The sequence below is a fragment of the Syngnathus leptorhynchus genome, chromosome 11 (genome assembly GCF_054491065.1).
Source record: "Syngnathus leptorhynchus isolate UIUO chromosome 11, UIUO_Slep, whole genome shotgun sequence".
Taxonomy (NCBI): domain Eukaryota; kingdom Metazoa; phylum Chordata; class Actinopteri; order Syngnathiformes; family Syngnathidae; genus Syngnathus; species Syngnathus leptorhynchus.
This window is the reverse complement of record NC_141205.1, coordinates 1,682,735-1,701,113: the sequence shown is the minus strand read 5'-3', so window position 1 is coordinate 1,701,113 and position 18,379 is coordinate 1,682,735. Positions and strand designations below refer to the sequence as shown.

At 47.6% G+C, this 18,379-nt stretch overlaps 2 protein-coding genes across 5 annotated transcripts in view; one reads left to right on the top strand and one right to left on the bottom strand.

The window, feature by feature from the left end:
• The first annotated feature begins 922 nt into the window (after positions 1-922).
• On the top strand, positions 923-12,352 carry phc2b (polyhomeotic homolog 2b (Drosophila)). Its single transcript, XM_085923345.1, has 15 exons — positions 923-1,071; positions 6,038-6,428; positions 6,884-7,045; positions 7,121-7,198; positions 7,362-7,523; positions 7,702-7,848; positions 7,960-8,254; positions 8,338-8,669; positions 9,099-9,339; positions 9,638-9,849; positions 10,075-10,204; positions 10,368-10,473; positions 10,666-10,780; positions 10,910-11,243; positions 11,340-12,352. Exons 2-15 carry the CDS (start codon positions 6,096-6,098, stop codon positions 11,492-11,494), a joined length of 2,802 nt encoding a protein of 933 aa, XP_085779471.1. The 5' UTR covers positions 923-1,071; positions 6,038-6,095; the 3' UTR covers positions 11,495-12,352.
• Positions 12,353-13,074: 722 nt separating this feature from the next.
• anks1ab (ankyrin repeat and sterile alpha motif domain containing 1Ab) overlaps positions 13,075-18,379 on the bottom strand; it is a 22,620-nt gene continuing 17,315 nt past the window's right edge. For 3 of the 4 annotated variants that reach the window (XM_085923346.1, XM_085923350.1, XM_085923349.1), the window contains 2 exons: positions 18,176-18,352; positions 13,075-17,788 (listed from right to left, as the gene is read on the bottom strand). In XM_085923346.1, coding sequence (XP_085779472.1) covers positions 17,516-17,788; positions 18,176-18,352 — 450 coding nt within the window. In that variant the 3' untranslated portion in view covers positions 13,075-17,515. The remainder of the gene's footprint in view (positions 17,789-18,175; positions 18,353-18,379) is intronic. The other variant, XM_085923348.1, reaches the window with a different exon arrangement.

Sequence of the window (18,379 nt, the reverse complement as noted above, 5' to 3'; positions counted from 1 at the left end):
ATCATTTCTCAACAGTGTGGTTTGTTTGAACGTTATCAGAATTGGTTAGACAATGTCGCCCTCTTGTGGTATTTTTGTACAACAGCATCACAGCCAGGTAAGGGAGTCAAGTGCTTTGTGTCAAATTATATTTTTCAATTTGATATAATTGTAATCATTTTATACTAATAATATTTTCAGTTTAATAGAAACATTGTCATATGTTTTCTTTAACCATTTACTCACAAATGAGCCCAAATGTAACTGAGTAGTGTGTTCATGTCGTGCCAAGGGAGCAATAAGTGACCACGTAATTAAGTCACGGACCAACCAAATAAGTCATCATGTGATGAATTATTCAGGATTTGTAAGAAGATGAATTTGACCCCCATCCTCTTTCTACTCTCCCCCCTCCTCGTGTTACGATGCACATGGAGGTACTTTGGCTTCATAAACATTTTTTATTAGCATAGTGTGTCAACGAATGCTAATAAAAACGTGATTGAAGCTAGACTTGCATTTTCTTTGGCTTTTGTGTGGCTTTTGGCATCATCTTGAATCAGACTCATACAATGTCAGAGTTGAGATTGCTGGATTTAAATGAGTATGATGTAAAATAAAAAAAATAAAAATTTACCTTAAATAACACGAATTTGTGAATGCAACAAAACAATGTCTAACCAGGCTTTTTTACGGGGGCTGGAATGAATGAGCGTGCACATTCGATTCACTGGAAAAGTTCGTTTGTGTTCAAGCACCAGCAAATGTTGTATCTTTAAACAGTGTGAAGAGTTAATGGCTGGCGGTTGCTATGGAGACCAAAACGGCGCTCGTTGACAGGCCTTGGAACAGCAGTGAGCGAGAAGGGGGCGGTACCCTACCGCCCGTCCTTTCCACTCATTGGTCCCTTGTGTGACATGTGACGAGTGTGGAATGCAAATGCAAAAAAAGTTCTGCCCTGCCATTGCTGTGTTTCTGCTGTCGTTTAGCGGTGCTTCGGGTCGGCGGCCCACAAATGGACTACGTAGTAGGCTAAGCAAAGGAGACACAACATCTAGAAGGAAGGGCGATTCGTCGACGTTTGCGACAACGGTGAGTGCGAAGCTTATTCATGAAATGCGCCCTTTCCCCTGCTCCTAGCTTGTTTGTATGCATCTGTGTCGGAACGTGGGGAGGCTTTGCTAGCTGCCATGCGCCCCTTCAAACACTTAACATGTTGATGTCGTTTGTTGATGAAAGTCTTCATGATGCATGTTGGTTTTGGTCAACAGCCCGGTTTCATGAGCCGTAGTGTGATGGAATTCACCACGTACGCCTCGAATGAAAACAAACGCATGAGGTGTACGATTTATTTAAAGGGGGCTGTCAAGCTCGGTTGCGCCCCATGATTGACTTGTCGCGTGGGGTAACTTAGCAAAGAGTGACGTCACGAGCTATTCTGACAACATAAGAGTGCGATGGGGGCTCGCCACTCACCTCACGTTGAACTCCAACCTCGGTTTACATTTGCGAGGCACATGTAGGTCAACCACGTGACTGCAGTGGCATGGAAGTTGTTCCAAGTGGAATGTGGCACACCAAAACATTAAGGCTGAATCCATATTTTGCCATTAAGGGGGGGGGACAATAATTCATCTAAGGATTTGGAACCACAGGGAAAGTTGATGAGTGATCATTTCTGATGTGCTTTGCCAGAACTATTATTTATAGTTTAGGGCGTGGACAACATATTTCATTTTTAATCCTACTTCGGCTGCTAGTCCATTACGTTTTGGTTGTGAAAGTTGAAGATGTACAGAATTCTGCAAAGCCTGCTTCCCCCATTTGCCTTTTTTTTTTTTTTGCCATCCTGTCCTTTTCATCGTTTTTGTTGACCTGCCTCCCCTCCCGCCCCTCTCCGCAAGACTGAAGGCCCGCATCCGTGGCCGCACCTCCAGCTAATCTATATGCTAATGAGAAGTCGATAATCAATGAGCTTCATGCATGTTCAGCCCCAATCAATACAACATTTCAGTGGCACGGCTACATTTCACAGAGCCAGACGTGCGGGTGCCGTCTTAACGTGAAGGGGGTGACCATAAGCACGCCATTATGCTCTGATTTCATCGTTCCCGTCCGGTGGCGTTTTGAATTCCAAAAGTCCGTTCATTCATTGAATAGGGTATTGATATTTTATTTTGGATTTTGTCACATTTTTGGGTGTGATTATTTCAATTTACGCTCATCAATAAAAGCTCACGGTGAAATGATATTGATGGCAGGAGGTTTGAATTCCCGTCAAGTTAGTCTGTTTGGTTATTGAGAAGGAATTGCAATTTTATTCCAACGAAATATGTCAGAACAGGAACAGCCTCTGCACCGTACATCATGATCTGTGCTGAAACATCTACATACACTCCTTACCAAGCGGAGAACAATTATTAGTCATTGCCTGACTGCTATCTTATCGATAGAAGGACACAAAGAGAAAAGTGGCACCTCTCTCAGCCAACGGACAGTGTCAAGCAGCTTCAAGTCGAGACCTCGTCTACCCTGCAGTTGAGTAAATAAACACTCCAAACCAATGGACAGAAATAGCCTGCTGCCAAATGGATGTGACGTACTGTTGTTTCGGAGATAAGGTGCGACCGATCGACTGACTGACACCAAAATTGGCCTCCTCCTAGCTGCTGGTTATTAGTTCCAAATGAACTCATTCGCTTGGACCAAAAGACAAATGGTCTTTGGATGCCAGCCCCTGGAAAGATGCAGTTTTGAATGCCTACATTTTCACAACATTAGAAATGGTAATCGCCATGTCAGAGCGTCTGCATGCAAAAAAATTGGGGTACCGTGGGGGGGGGGAGGGGCAGCCCATCATTACCATCATCTTCATTAGAGAGCATCCCGCTAGCCAATCAGCACGCCCGCCCTGCTCGGGGATTCCGCCGTCGTCCCGTTGGCTGTCGCTAGGATACCACATAATCAGGAGGCAGGCTGCGGCCTGGTTGGCGGAGTGGGGTGTCGATGCCGGGACGACGAGCCCGGCGTGCGTTCGGGGGTAGGTGGAGGTGTTGGAGGGGGGCGCAGGGGGCTGGGCTGATATAGCGCACTCGCACCAACGCTTTCACTCAGTCAGTCAGTCAGTGGCTCAGTCAATCAGTCAGCCAAGCAAGCGCTCGAGGGGAAGCAGACAAAGAAGAGCATCATCCTGAAGTAGGACAGCACGCTCCCGGGGGATGGGGCACCATACCCCTGCATCGCGGTGGGGGGGCCACAGGAGGTAGGAGACTCGGGGTTGCTGGGCTTTGTCTTAGCAGCTGAGCACCCCTCCTCACACACACACACACACACACACACACACACACACACACACACACACACACACACACACACACACACACACACGCATGCACAAACATTTGCGGTAGCCACCATTACATATTAATTTGTGATGGAGCCCTGCTTGCCGCCGTCCGCGTTGTGCCGGAGCCAGCCGGTCTGTCGACGTGTCTGACAGCCTCTTAATGGCTCTCCCCTTCCTCTTGACTTCACATATCCTCTAGACACCAGCGAGTCTGTCAGTCCACGTGAAAATATTACATCCGCTCCAGGGGTGCTGAGCGAGCGCTGCAGCTGACTTGTTGTAGCTCTTGGTGCAACGCAAGTTTCAAGCGGCATAATTCCCCAAAATCGGATATACCCTGTCGTCGTCATCGAGAAGTCGTGATCGTTTCAACACATGTGCGTCTACAACAAAACAAACCGCCACGATGAATCGCAACTACAGCGGAAGTGTTGACCATTCAACGGGGTCCCATGCTTAACATATATAGTGTTATATTTACAATCTTCTTTAAGTTGGTATTGTGCGTTAAATTGCTTACATTAGTTATATTTGCACAAATCATTTAATTAGCCCAAAAAATATACATTTGTAACTGCAGGTGTCATCATTCAAATGTTGCAGAAGACAAACGCTGCTGTTGGTGCTCGTATAGATCCGTTTCAGGTTTTCCTAGTCGACCAAAGTGACTCTTATGTGGCACATTTCCATAGTATGAGCGGTGTAAGTGCTTGCTAACAGTCCACCTTTGTGGCTCCCAAGCGTCCCAGTTTTGAGCGGGCCTACTCCAATGCGTGTTTCCAACTGTCATTGTCACTCAAGGCTAGTTACTCGTTGCAACTTTCCATATTGAGGAGACCCAATGCTGCGAGGCGCTTGCACATTTACAAGTGGACCTATCTCAGACAGCCAACGTGACACTTTAAATTGGTCAATAATGTGTGAAAAATAATTAGGGCACACACGAGTACCAGCCAATGGTTTTTATTTGTGAAATAGAATAAGAATAATGTGCAAATGGCGCTTAAATAGAAAAGTTATTTGTGGGTAGTGTTAAATTTCCTATTCAGTGTCTTTCCAGATGCAGTTGCAAAATGTGGCATGCAGGGACAGTATTGTGTCTGTGGTGGGGGGGGGGATTTTTTTTCCATTACCCTGTCACTGATAAACGCATGTTTTCCCCTCATGGAGAGACTGTGGGGGCCAAAAGCATCATTTCCATGGGGAGTCGGGGGGGGCGGTGTCCTTCCCCTCATTCTGTGAATGCGGCACTATTGTGGCGCCTGCGTTGTGTACAAATATGAGCACTTGTCTAATTGAACTTCATTACCCTCACTAAAAGCAACATTTTCAAAGTTAATAGTCATCCTTTTTTGTCCTTGTGCAAACTTTCCACTTTTTTTCAATTTATTATTGAATGGAATCGCATATGGTTTCTAAGGGTTTTCATTTAGTCGGAGGTCCGCAAAATAAGCAGGCTCTACATCTGGGTTGGGGCCCCTAATCCTCTCTAAATAGTAATGAGAAGGAGGCGGCGGTAATGGCTTTAGAATAGCAGTGTGGGTCCTGATTTAATCACTTCCATCATACCCTCCTCAAGCCCCTTTCTCAAGCTTCAGCCCTCATTTTGCTGTTTAATTACATGCACACACCTCTAACCTAACCTCCAGGCTAGAAATTCTATCCTTCTCCCTTTAAGCTTTGTTTTCATCCCCATCAGCTGGTGACCCCTCTTCCTTTTTCCTCTGTTGCATCTTAACTTCCTATTTATTCTCAAAGGCTGGATTTATTTAATACCTTTATTTGGGGGGGTTCTCAGCTATTGTCTGGCGGTATAAACAAACGCGTGGAATTAGATGTATCTGGATTGGCCTTGTCCAGATGTATAAAAATCCAAATGTGTCACTTTGTTCTAGTTTAAGTTGAATATAGTTTGTATTCCTTCAGCGCTTCAGCTGAGTCATTTTGCCCACACAGACTAATAATGTTACTGCCGTGCAGTCACATGTACAAATAAAATGGGAGCAGGACAGAATTTGTAAAAGACAGAATGTCAAACATCTTACAACTGCTTTTGATTACTGAAGCATTCATGAATGTCTTGTGTTCATCTGTGTCATGTGATTTCGAGCGGCAGCCAACTTCTCTTTCTATGCTAAATTTTCTAAATCTCATTAGTGACCGAAAGTTGTTGTTTTTTTTTGCTTGCTTTGTTCTGCTGTGCCTTTCACATTTTTATTGCTTAGTCTTATGTGTCTTAAGTCAAACTGCAGTGGCAGGGTGTTTTATTTACACGCACTTAAATGTACCCGTTTCTGTTATGAATTTGTTCTTGGACACACACTTCAACGGAATAAATTTTCTCGTTGGCACTAATGCCCGCTGTGACATCAGAGAGCTGGCATTGCCACTTGCACTTCACTTTTGATTCATTTCTCCCTCTATACCGGGGTGATAATAGTTTTGGAATTCACATAATATTGTGTTTTTACACATGCATTAACAATTTTGTGCTAGCGTAAAGTCTCCACATGCCACACACACACCAAGCTACATGCCTGACCCCAACTGAACTCGACAATTGCCAACAAATGACGGTAGACAACTCCCACACATACCCGCCCGCAACTGCGCCCCCTGCTGTTCTTTTTGGTCAATTGTTCCGCTTTATGCTTTCCTTTCCAACAGTTTCTTCTCTCACACACACACGCCGCTTTCTCTGATATGTTTCAGGCACAGGCGGGCCATTCAGAAGAGCCGGGGGTCAAAGGCGAGAAGAGCAGAGGGCACCATGAGCGAGCCGGGGCCCCCCGCCACTCCCGCCGCCACGCCCGCCGCCGCTGCCACCTCCACGGGCAGCAGCAGCTCTGCGACTATCACAACCACCGCCGCCATGTCCGCCAGCTCTACCACGGCTGTCAGCACCAACGCGACAACCGCGTCGACTACCGCTACTGCTTCTGCTAGCAGTACTAATACCAGCACCACCAGCAGCAGCAGCAGCAGCAGTAGTAGTACTAGTATTAGTAGCAGCACTAGTAGTAGTACCACTACTGCAGCAGCGAGACAGGCAGTCCCTCAGATTTCAGTTTACGGCGGGATACCCGACAGGCAAACCGTGCAGGTGATTGCTTCCCTATTTGTGCTAATGTTACCGAAACGAGAGATGTTGACGTTCCTTCCAAGTGAGGAATGCTGCTTGCACTTTAGTGCTCTTGACATCCTGACCCCTAGGATTAGCCTCCACGTTGGCTGAATGGGGACCCGTTTGACTTTTAATGGCACTCCCCCCCCCCCCCTATTCAGACCAACAGCATTGCTTTCAAGCAGTTGAAAGGAGAGCTGCTCGTTTCGTACCTCGGAGGAGCCGCCTTTGCTTCCATTCTTTTTAAGATGTCCGTAGTTCCCCGTCACCCTTTTTCTACCACGGCTGATTCATCCCATCAAATTAGCATCTGCTCACCTAATGAGGATCAGCGCTATGGAAAATGAATACCCAATCAGAGAACTCATCCGATCGTTTTCTTTGCGTACCCCACATCGTTATCTCACCTTTCCTCGGTTTGCTCTATCGTGCAGGTGATCCAGCAAGCGCTCCACAGGCAGCCCAACACGGCGGCGCAGTACCTGCAGCAGATGTACGCGGCCCAGCAGCAGCATCTCATGTTACAGACCGCAGCGCTCCAGCAGCAACACAGCCTCAGCACGGCTCAGCTGCAGAGTCTTGCTGCCGTGCAGCAGGTGATAACTATTTTTTTTTGCTGTGTGTTAACATCTGTTTTGGGATATCTTCACCGTCTTGACCCCTTGCCCCAGGCCAGTATCGCAGCGGGTCGCCAGAACTCCTCCCAGAACGGCACAACATCTCAGCAAACGGGCTCGACTCAAACCACAGTGAGAACAAACTGCAGTAGCACTTTGACATTCCTCCGCAATGTAAAGTGCATTATCAATTTCATGTATTAGCCAGTCATGCAATTATCCTGAATAGATCACTAACCTACAAAGCTGTTTTGCCGATGGCATCTTTTGAAGTGCTGCTCACCTTCTCCCATAGATCAACCTGACCGCCTCGCCGGCGGCTGCACAGCTGATCAGCCGAGCCCAGAGCATCACGTCGGCTCCCGCTAGTATTTCCCAGCAGGCCGTTCTGCTGGGCAGCCCGTCGAGCACCACCCTCACCGCCAGCCAGGCGCAGATGTACCTGCGTGCGCAGATGGTGAGAACATAGAACCTTTCTAACTCGCAGATGTTGTCTTCTCTTTACTCAATTGCTGAATGGTCTGCTCCATTTAACTGAAGTTGTTCAATTTTACTGGAGGCTGCCACTGAAACATGCGATTGAGTTCCTATGCTGATGCGTTCCTCAACATGTGTGTGTGTGTGCTGTTCTGCAGGCCCAGCAGAGCAACGTTTTCCAGGCGCAGCAAAGCAACTTAGTCCAAGTGGCCAGGAGTTTGGGCCGAGCCGTCCCCCTTTCGCCGCAGCTGATCTTCACGCCGACGGCCACCGTGACGGCGATGCAGTCCGACAGCTCCGCGCAAGTATGCTGCCTGTCTCACCGCTTTCGATTTAAGACTTGGGAAAATACAGCAAAAGAGAAACTGATGGAGGGCTAAGTCAATAACATCACCCTGGCTTCTTTTTGTCTTAAGAATCAGGTCCAAAATCTGGCCATACGCAGTCAGCAGGGAGCGAGCACGTCTTCCTCCCAGGCTCAGACGCTGCAGGCTCTGAGTCTGAAGCAGAGCCCCGTGGCCATCCAGCCTGCCTCGCTTGTCAAGAACCCCAGCCAAGGGATGCAAGTGTCTGCGGGAATCAAGTCCGGCTCAACCGAGAGCTCCTCCGAGGCCGGAAAGAAGGGGGATGCCTCTGTGGTCACAGAGGCCCGGGCCATTAATATGAGCCGCAACGTCACGACAGTCGGGGCGCAGCCGCTTATCGCGCCAGGTGAGTGAGTGGCCTCTGCAAAGCTTCAGTTTTTCTAGTTCCTTCCACGATTGTGTCAGTCAAACAAAAACATCTGTCTGCAGCCTACACGCAGATTCAACCCCACTCACTGGTACAGCAACACAAGCAGCAGCAGCAGCAGTTTGTGGTTCATCACAGCCAAACCTCCCAGAGGAGCTCGGGTCAGCTGTTGCAGACGGCGTCCATTCAGCCGTCGCCGCATCCCGTTCCCGTGCTACCCAAACCGCCATCGCACCAGACGGCCGCTCCCGTCCAGCACGCCAGCATCTTCCATTCCACCATAAGTCCCCACATGCTCCAGCCCGCTGCCTCATCAACTTCTTCCACACTGACGAGTCAGGCCAAAGCACAGCCTGTGCAGCTCACAGCCATCAACCTTCAAATACATCCCACGGTACGATCTGGCCTAAAGCGCTTCTGAAACTACTTTTCACGAGTAGCCGATGGTCAGCAACTAGTTTTGTAACCATTCAAAATCTAGATAGCAGTTTTTCCTTTGCAGTGACTTAGTATATGTATGAGGAGCAAGTTTTTTTTCCTCAGATTTTCTACTTTAACCACATTCAGTTTCATTACTGTGCGGTGGGCCTTAAACACGAGACAGCTCCGACGACAATGCATCTGTAATCGCCATCGCGTGTGACATGTAAAACAGTGACGTAATATTGGCAGGAGAAAAATGTCTGTCTGTACGCTGGCCAACTCACAGGTGGTCCCCTCAACACTTAAGGGCCCTTTTAGCCAAGCTGAATAAAATAACAAACGGGAAAGGACCTTCAACTCCCCTCCCTCAGGAACATTCTGTTTCCCTTTGAAACGGCAGGCCTCTCGAACACTGCTTCAGGAGTGTAAAGATAAGCCAACGTCACTGGTGGTGAGAGAGACGTGTGCAGTCTCCAGCCCGCCGCCGCAGCAGCAGCAGCAGCAGCAGCAGCAGCAACAAAAGCCGCCGCCGCCACCACCACCGACGCCACAACCGCCACAGCAGCAAAGTACGCCGTCGCAACCCAGGAAGCCGATAGAGCATCCCAAAGCTGACACCGTGCCACAAGGTCAACCGCAAGGTAACGGAAATCTTTCAACTATTTGATGGTGATTGCGTCTGTTGACTGGTCAAATTCAGATCAGCACATATCATTCAGTACTCCATGCGATTTGCATATTGCAACACAGATGGTTTTTTTTTTTTTTGATTTTGTGCAGTCCTAATTATATTGGCATTGTTAAACAAGTGACTCATCATGACTGTTTTATGTGTAATATTTTGGCACACCTCGTACAGTGTTTTCTTTTTTTTTTTTTTTTTTTATCTGCAAATGGGCTCCTCCAAAAACAGTTTTTCTCCTTCTTAACGTGTCTTAGTGGGGGGTGCGACCAAGAGACCGGCGCCTGCGCCCGGGAGCCCGCCTCCACCCATGACCTCAGGAAACGACAGCGGGACGCCCAGCGCGACGCCTGTCGCAGCGCTCAACGGCGAGAGCAAACCGCCGCAGGCCATCGTCAAACCGCAGGTCCTCACGCACGTCATTGAGGGCTTTGTCATCCAGGAGGGTGCCGAGCCGTTCCCAGTGTGTGTAAGTGGCGCCCCCTTGGCAGCAGCCAAACTCCATTAGATTAGCCTCGAGCGGTGGCGCTCTCTCTCTCTCTCTCTCTCTCTCTCTCTCTCTCTCTCTCTGGCCTGCAGGGAGTTGTCAACCAACCGGACGGAGAGCGCAAATTCTCGCTCTATGCAAGCTGACAACTCCCAGCTTTAATGATGACTTAACTCTCTTGTGAAATGAATACTTGCGTGTCAACAGGTGGAGCGTCTCCCTATCCTCATCAACAGCCCCAAGAAACTGGACAGTCAGCTGTCCTCCGACCCGGACAAAACTCCCGTCAGCAACGCGGCAAACTCGGACTCCGATCCCGAAGACTTGAATCAAACGGGTGAGGCAGAAAGCGCCAATCTCAATATTTCATTTGTCCATCCAATCTGATGATTTCATTTGATCACTTTGTAGATTACCAATCATGTACTTGGTTGTTTAACCGATATTATTTATGAGCACAAAGTAACAGAAAAAGTGATCCATCCGATCTGTCTCGACAGAAAATGATCAAGAGCCCAAGCTGACGTGTGAATACTGCGGCTGGGTGGACTTTGCTTACACATTCAAGCGCTCCAAGCGCTTCTGCTCCATGGTTTGTTCCAAGAGGCAAGTCAACATGAACCTTTTCAACCCAATTGAATCCAAATATTTCTGGCTGCAGAATGTAAGCACAAAATGCGTTTCTCATCGTTGGAACGCTGTGCAGCGATCCATTTTTATTATCACTATTTTATTAACGATTGAAAATTCAAGAGTCCCTTCCGAATCCAAATAATGTGACGACGTTTTTATCCACAGGTACAGTGTGGGCTGCTCAAAGCGCATGAGACTGTTGCGCACAGAGAAAGCCAAACAAGCCAATCGTTGGCATAGAAGAAGCCAAGGCTGCTCAAGTATGGAAGCCAAGAAGCGGGTATGCAAAACACCAAAAATCTTTGCCATCAGGAGAAAAGAACAAATATAGCAAATCCTACACTATCGCACTGGTTGGATGATTATCCTGGCCGTTTCTCTTCATTCCTTCCTTCATCAACCCTCTCAGAAAATGTCCCCGTCGCCGCAGCAGACTCAGGGCGGCTCGCTTTCGCCGCCGCATCCCTCCCAGCCTAGCCAAGAGGAGTCCAGTCCATGTTCGGAGATGTCCAGCTACGAAGAACCGGCTTCGCCGATGTCGGCGGCCAGCTCGGGACCCCCGGCCCCTCCCGCCTCGCCCCCGGCTCCGGTTCCCGTCCAGCGGCAGCCGAGCAGGGCGTCCTCGGAGCCGGAAGTCCTCGCCGGTATTGACGCCTCGCCCGCTTTGTGTCAACCTTTCTTACCCAATGACCCCACCAAGTGGAACGTGGAGGAAGTGTACGAGTTCATCTGTTCCTTGCCAGGTCAGGAAAAAACTGTTTGGCGATGTGCAATACTTTGTCAGCGTTACATTGCGCGACCAATCTTTTTTTTTTTTTTTTTTTTTTTGTCATCCACAGGCTGTCAGGAGATCGCCGACGAGTTCCGCTCCCAAGAGATTGACGGCCAAGCTTTGCTCCTGTTGAAGGAGGACCACCTAATGAGCACCATGAACATCAAACTGGGACCTGCGCTCAAAATCTTTGCACGCATTAACATGCTGAAAGATTCGTAGCAATGAATGCCTGTTTGGGACCTGACCGTATCATCTTTACAGACTCCTGCACTTACTTGATGGCGAGCCACATCACCCACCGGCTGACTGAAGAAGACGCTTTTGAGATTAGATGTCCGAGTGTTAGACGATTGTTATTCTTGAAAGGATGAATTGGGGGTGTGGGAGCTATCATCTACAAAATGGCAAATTCAGGAATTATATGTAACATCACTTGGACTTTTGAATTTCAATTACTGAGCTACTTGTCAGTGATGTTCCAATTGATTGCGATGCACCTGGTTTCCTCAAGAATAACAAAGGGCTAAGAGAGTCAAGTCAGCACTGCCGTAAAGTATTTCCTTTTGTTTTTAAAGGTTTTAAAAGACAAGATTTTGTCGTTTTGTCAGCCCTAGGAAATGGCCATTTTGTGTCTGGGAACAGAAGATTGTATGAGCAGGAATGTTGCTGCACACTTATGTCAGTTTGTTTTACGATCATGGCACTTAATTGTCTTTTTATTTTTTGGATTGGAATTGTGTGTAAATGGCAGCCAGGCGGATTTAACTTAACCTTGTTATTTGACTACAGAAATGTGAAATATTTTTTGAAATATGCAAATGTATAAGAAGACATTTTGAGGACTTTGTTTGTTTGGTCATGTTTTGTCCAATGCTTGCGTTTGACGGGGTTGTGTGGTACGCAGATTTTTGCCGCTATAAATAATTTCACTTTCCCGTCGGTGTCTTTAATTGCTGCAATGTTTCTCAGGAGGAGCCCCCGAATGACATAAATGGACAAAAACAATGCTGACATCAGACTCGTGGGATGCTTTTCTCATTGTATCATTTTAATATCATGAATATAATATTGCTCCTTTTTTATTTTTTTATTTCTTGAAATATTGGAAATAGTATCACATTTTCATTGACAAACCCCAAAACTCTGGGCAAAGCTTTGATTGCTGGTACAGTCGTTTCCTTCATTTTCTACGTGTCTCAGACAGATGTGGATCAATTGACATGCAGCGCTCCAAAGCCATCGCGGTTCCTGCATAACAAGGTGAGCTGCGCTCCAGGCAGGAAGTAGACGAGACCGTTCGAGCTGACCTTTTTGTCAAAGTCCCGTTTAGCTGGCCTGGCCATGTCGGGACAGGTTTACCTTTTCATCTGCGTGTATAGGGAGAGAGATTGAAATGTCAAGAGTAGGTTTGCTCCATCTACCTCGCTCGCCAACTCACAGCTTGGTGTCCGGGAACTTGAACGTCGGGGCGAGCTACACAAGGAGAACACCAAATGTTAACAGACTCAAGACCGCGCACGCCAGGCCTGGCTGGAGTCAAGTCCGACTAGCAATATGTAACTTGGAAATGGAATGTATGGCTAAAATTTGGACTATATATTGAGAAATGCAATTCAGTGCAATTGCAATGTATCCTGATTTTAATTCTGGGGGGGGGGGGGGTCTCTAAAAAAATAGCCCGGTGTCACACCTGCGCATCCGGCATGAGTTGCCCCTCCCCTACCAATTAAAAAATTTATTGTTAACCCCAAGCCTGATAAATCACAAGCTAGCTGCGCCGCGGAAAAGCACCACAGCGACCCAGTGCGATTTATTCATCCGAGGCTTTCAAAGATTTTCATAACATGAAGGTAGTGTGCGAAGTAGCATTCATTATTCTGCATTGTGCAGGCATGTCTACGGAATTAAGAGCCAGACAAGACCTTGCCTCATTTTTTCCGATTTACAAAATGATTTTCACTTGACCAGGATTTGTCTTAATGTCATACAAATAATGTCTTTATCTATCTATGCCAGCAACATAATTAAATCGTCATTTAGGGAAGCACTGGTTTAGAACCTTTGCACAAAACCTTTTCTCAAACTGCATCGCTCAGGTTTAGAGGAATATTTCCATTCTGAACTGCTACCAACAGAGGGCGCAGTTATAGTCCGATCGATCGAAATCAATTCTCAAAGTAGTGTTTCATTTTGAACATTGAAAGAGTTGAGGTGGAATGGATGTTAGTCCAGGAAGTTGCATTGGGCCAGGCCCAGTTATAATGATAGCTATTACAGGAACCAAATCAAATTAGGAACCATTTCATGTTTTCTTTTTTTACGTTTGGTTGTTTATTCTGGGTTTTTTTTTTCTTTCAGTAGTGACGTCACAAAATCCAACTCCAAATATAAAGCAAGACTGAATTAATACCTTATGTGCTCACTACGCTGAGGTTTCACATGGAGGTATAACTTGTTCTGCACAACAGTTTTTGGTTGATCCCGGATCATTTGTGTACACGAAAGCCACCAAAAGAGTGCACGATTAATTCAGGCCGGCGTGCTTGCTGCCTAACATAGAGCTCAAACTCTAAAGTGAAACACAAGAGAAGTTTTGGAGAAGACCATTTTTGAGCAATAAAACATTTGCAATTAAGTCAAACCAAACAGAAACATCTTTTCTGTGGTGAAAGACAAAGACAAACGTTTATCCTTTACATGCTAATAGGCATAGAGATTTTGCACAAAAGTATTTTCAATTTGAGTCACTCTTCAACTTTTGCTGGTTCCGTCGTAGAGGTGGAATAGATTTCAATACCATGGTGCCTTGAGATACCAACAAATAGCTTCTTTTTCTTTTTGGGGGGGGTTATAATTAGTAATCATTCTTCAACAAAGAGGCTTCAAGCTATTTATTTTTACTCTTAGCTGTAGCTTACTGTCAAAACAAAGAGAAAACAGAGAATTACACATCCATTCATTAATTGTATATAAACAAACACAGCTTCTGCTACCTTAATTATAACATACAATGAAAAAAGTCCACACAGTCTCGTGGACTAACAATTAGCATTTATGTGGCTCTTTTGTCTTATGGTGCCGGCAGTTGGCCAAGGTACACACACGAGAGTATTTTTACTCCATAGAATAGTTCTTGTAGTATATTTTCTCATTAAAACAAAAAAAAAAAACACACTGCATTTTTTTTCTTGCTGGAATAGTATCTCAAGGCATCACTGTATTTGCTGCCTTAGAAATCAAAATTGAAACTCAAAGAAGCGCTTGTTCAGAACTAAAACTGACACGAGTGGAAGACAAACAGTGAGCTTCCGCCATCTAGCAAAATGAACGTGTCAATAAATCCGCTCGGGTACCCTGGGAGCCGTATTTGGGTTTAGGTTAGGCTTATACGTAGACGAAGAGCCTTAGCTCTGAACGTTTGGCTTCAATAAATGTCTTGACTTTATCCGTCCTTGTTTTGTAGCCATACGAGCAGGTTGCCATGGTGACGCACCAGACAGGTGAAGATGCGTGACGTCATGACGGCGGGATGAAGATGGACGGACGGTGGGATGAAAGCGGCTGGCTGGCTGGCTGGCCGGCCGGCTGGCTGGCTGGGGATGTTCAAACCGTGGCGATGGACGGACGGAACTGGATGAGAGACGCCATACACGCACGCAGACAGACAGACAGACCGGCCCGGCTTGCCACAGGTACCAAAACGGTGACAAAACATTGCAATCATGCATCACCAGTGGAAGCTAACAGTCAGAACACGGTGGCCACTGTGCCACACAAACACGCACGGCTCACGTTGAACGGGGACGGACAGTGCAGTGGGCGGGAGTGGCAAAACGTCTGACCATCCTTCAAACAAACAAAATGAAACTGTGTGTGGATCTCAGCATAGCAAATCCATTTTTTATCACCACAACACCCAAAAATGATTTGGTTCCTCTTTAAATGTGACGTGACACACACGTGGCGTGCTAGACATTTAAGCGTGATAATGAGATGTTAATCTAGGGGAAAATGCGTGCTCGGGCCCTCCATCATTTTTCCGGGCATGTTTGGATTCCATTTACAAAAATCGTCTCACGTGATGTTCAAGCCGGCCTCGGCCTATCAAAAGAGTATCACAAAACGGACGCCTCGGCTGAAATATTCAAAGGGATAGTGCCATGTGTCAACACAGTGTTTGTTCTTTTTTTTTTTTTTTTTTTTTTTTGTCTCTCGGTGCTACCGTGATGCTGAGAGGCACAGGGCAAGTTACAAGGCCAGAGCAGAGACCCCCACAACCCTCCCCGTCCCCCTCAGTCTCTCACTCAAGTGTGTTGGAAGCGTACAGTCTTGGGTGGTGTTCACGGGGGGCCATGACATGACATCGGGCTGCCGACCTCCTCAAAGTGCAGCAAAGTGTGTTAGTGACCCATCCAGCGTGTGTCTGTGTGTGTGTGTGTGTGTGTGTGTGTGTGTGTGTGTGTGTGTGTGTGTGTGTGTGTGTGTGTGTGTGTACAAATGCATAGAAAATAACAACAAAAACAAAACTGCTCATTGGTTTGGCATCCTGTTCCTCCTCATAGTCTCACAGTGGTAGATGCCTGGTAAGACAAGAGAGGCTACACACGGACAAAGAAAAAGAAAAAAAGTCCAAAAATGAAAAATCCTTTGCTTTGACATAATTTACAAATAAGCAACCTCTGCGATCTATCAAGGGGTTGGAAATGCAAGGGGGAAAAAACGAGCTCAATCCAGGGGGGGGGGGGGGGGGGGCGTCCCCAGCCGCAGTCAGGGGGAGAGGGGGGGGTATCCTCGTAGGAGGCTGCTGGGCAGAAAAATAAAACGTGGAGGTGCAGGAGGAGGCAGCCCTGAGGGGTGGCTACACCGTCACAGTGAGAAGGCACGGGGCTCCAACTGTGCGTGGTGGATTGCCAACCGGATGCAAGGTGGAAGGGGGGCACGGGTTGTGGGAGAGAGAGGGCGGGCGGGGCCTCAGAATATGGTGGTCTCGTACTTGGTGCTGACGGGCCGCCTGTTGGCGTCGTGCTGGTCCAAAAGCCAGGAGGTGCTGCCCAAGGAGTGCATGTCGGCGTCCATCTCCAGGGGGTCGATCTGCCGGGTGGAGCAGGAGGAGGAGGAGGAGGAGGAGGAAGAGGGTATTGGAAAGGGGAGGGTGGAAGGGACGAGAGGGATTGCGTGAGACGGGTGTCAGCGGAGGAGGCTTCCCCTACACGGCCCGGCGATCGATCAGCGACCGATCGCAGGCGCTCGGGGCTCAATCCACCACATGGATGATTGATGGGCTCCGCCGGCCGCCGCAGTGAGCGAACACCCCCGAAATAATAATGCCACAACTCAAGCAGGACAGAGACAACACTTGTTCAGCCCACACAGTACAGTGGATGAGTGGTTTGCACATCCTCACACTTCTGAGGTTCTGGGTTTGAATCTCAGCTCGGGCCTTGCTCTGGGTTGGGATGGGGGCGGGGGTGTCGCATGATCCTTTTGTTCACTTTCTCCCGGTAGCTCCCGCATTCCCACCTGGTTGATTGTCCATATGTGAATGAGTGTCTGTCTGTATGTGCCCTGGGATTGGCTGACAACCAGTTCAGGGTGCACCTGGTTTTCTTTTCTGCGCAAAGTTAGCTCTGGATAGGCTAAGTGTTGCAAATTTGGGCCTAAATTAAAAAAAAAAGAACTAATTATTCACTCAATAGAATAAACGATCCTAAAAACATTGAATAGTTTTAGTGACAGCCCTACTCTACAGTCAATGATCTCACTTCCCTACTCAGTATTTCAGGTCAGGTGACTGACTGACTGACTGACTGACTAGCTGCTCCTAAAGGTACCTAAGTCTAAGCAGATATTTTACATTTTGTCTCAAAGTATGGAATGACCTCTCGGTGCACATTAGACAACTACTGTGGAATTTTCAAACTCACCTGACTTGTGTCTTGATTTGAACTTTGTTACTGTTATTTTCCAATTGTTCTGTTGTCGAATGTTTTATGTTCAGTTTCCTATTTAAGTGCAGCACTTTGTTTCAGCTGCTTGTTTTCAAAGTGCTGAGTCGTGCAAAAGAAAACGCATGGATAGAACATCTGCCTCACAGTTCTGAGATTCCGGATTCGTCTCAGGCCTTCTTGTGTGACGTCCACCCAAACATACTGACCACACATCCCACGGGCACAGTTTACACTCAATCACCTTCAAATTTAAATGAATGAAAGCATCCACCAAGCACAACCGGGAATTCAGCTAAACTGCGACACTTGCGCTCACGTCGTCCATGAGGAAAGATGGCGAGAGGGAAATGGAATCTGCGGTGGTAGGAAAGGAAGATGATGAATGTGGCAGCCGGGGATGGGGTGCGTGAGCGGGTGTGCGACGGCAGCCGGGGGGTGAGTAGAGGCAAGGAAAGAGAAGGACCTGGACTCCGGGGCTAACGGAGTGCAACGGGAGGAAGGTAGGACGGTGGGTGGTGCACGTGTGACAGTGACAGCAGCGGCATTCGAGCGCGGGGGCACCCTGCTGGGCGGCGGGCGGCAGCACCAAGAAGACAAGAACACAAGGACATGTTAAAAGACACACTTAGCATCGTGCCCACGCTTCTCCAACCGTGCGCCAGGACTCTGCAACCATGCAGCTCTGCTTACCTTCTTCATAGTTACAATTCAGATCGGTCTGTTTCAGAACTAGGCTGCTCACAAAAAGTTTGGGTAATTTCTCACTTGGCATCTCAAGCATTTGTATACATAAAAATGAGTTGGGTGCTTGGCAGGCCGGTTTGCCATGTGTCAACAGTGTGGGCGACTTCCTGAACAAGCTCAACGGTGACGCAGAAAGATGACTCCGACAAACTCAGTCCTTCGTATTAGGTCAATCCATTCGAAGAAGAAGAATAGCGCCGCTACTCACTGCCGATCGCCTCATGCTGCTCCACGCCTGCGACACGGGCCGGCTGCTCTTGGTCTCGACGACCTCCGAGCCCAGGGACGAGTGGGGGATAAAGTGTCTCTGTCTGGCCTGCATGGTCATCTGGTAGGCCACCTCGAAAGCCTGGCCCAGAGTTAGGATAATCTCGTACGTCTGCGTCTGTGTGATTGCGGGAAATTGCTCAAA

Bases quoted from the DNA above. Each gene is read 5' to 3' on its own strand.
- phc2b (XM_085923345.1), top strand. From the start codon at position 6,096: ATGAGCGAGCCGGGGCCCCCCGCCACTCCCGCCGCCACGCCCGCCGCC. The intron at 7,849-7,959 runs GTATGCTGCCTG...TTTTGTCTTAAG, and splicing joins AGTCCGACAGCTCCGCGCAA to AATCAGGTCCAAAATCTGGC. The intron at 9,340-9,637 runs GTAACGGAAATC...AACGTGTCTTAG, and splicing joins GCCACAAGGTCAACCGCAAG to TGGGGGGTGCGACCAAGAGA.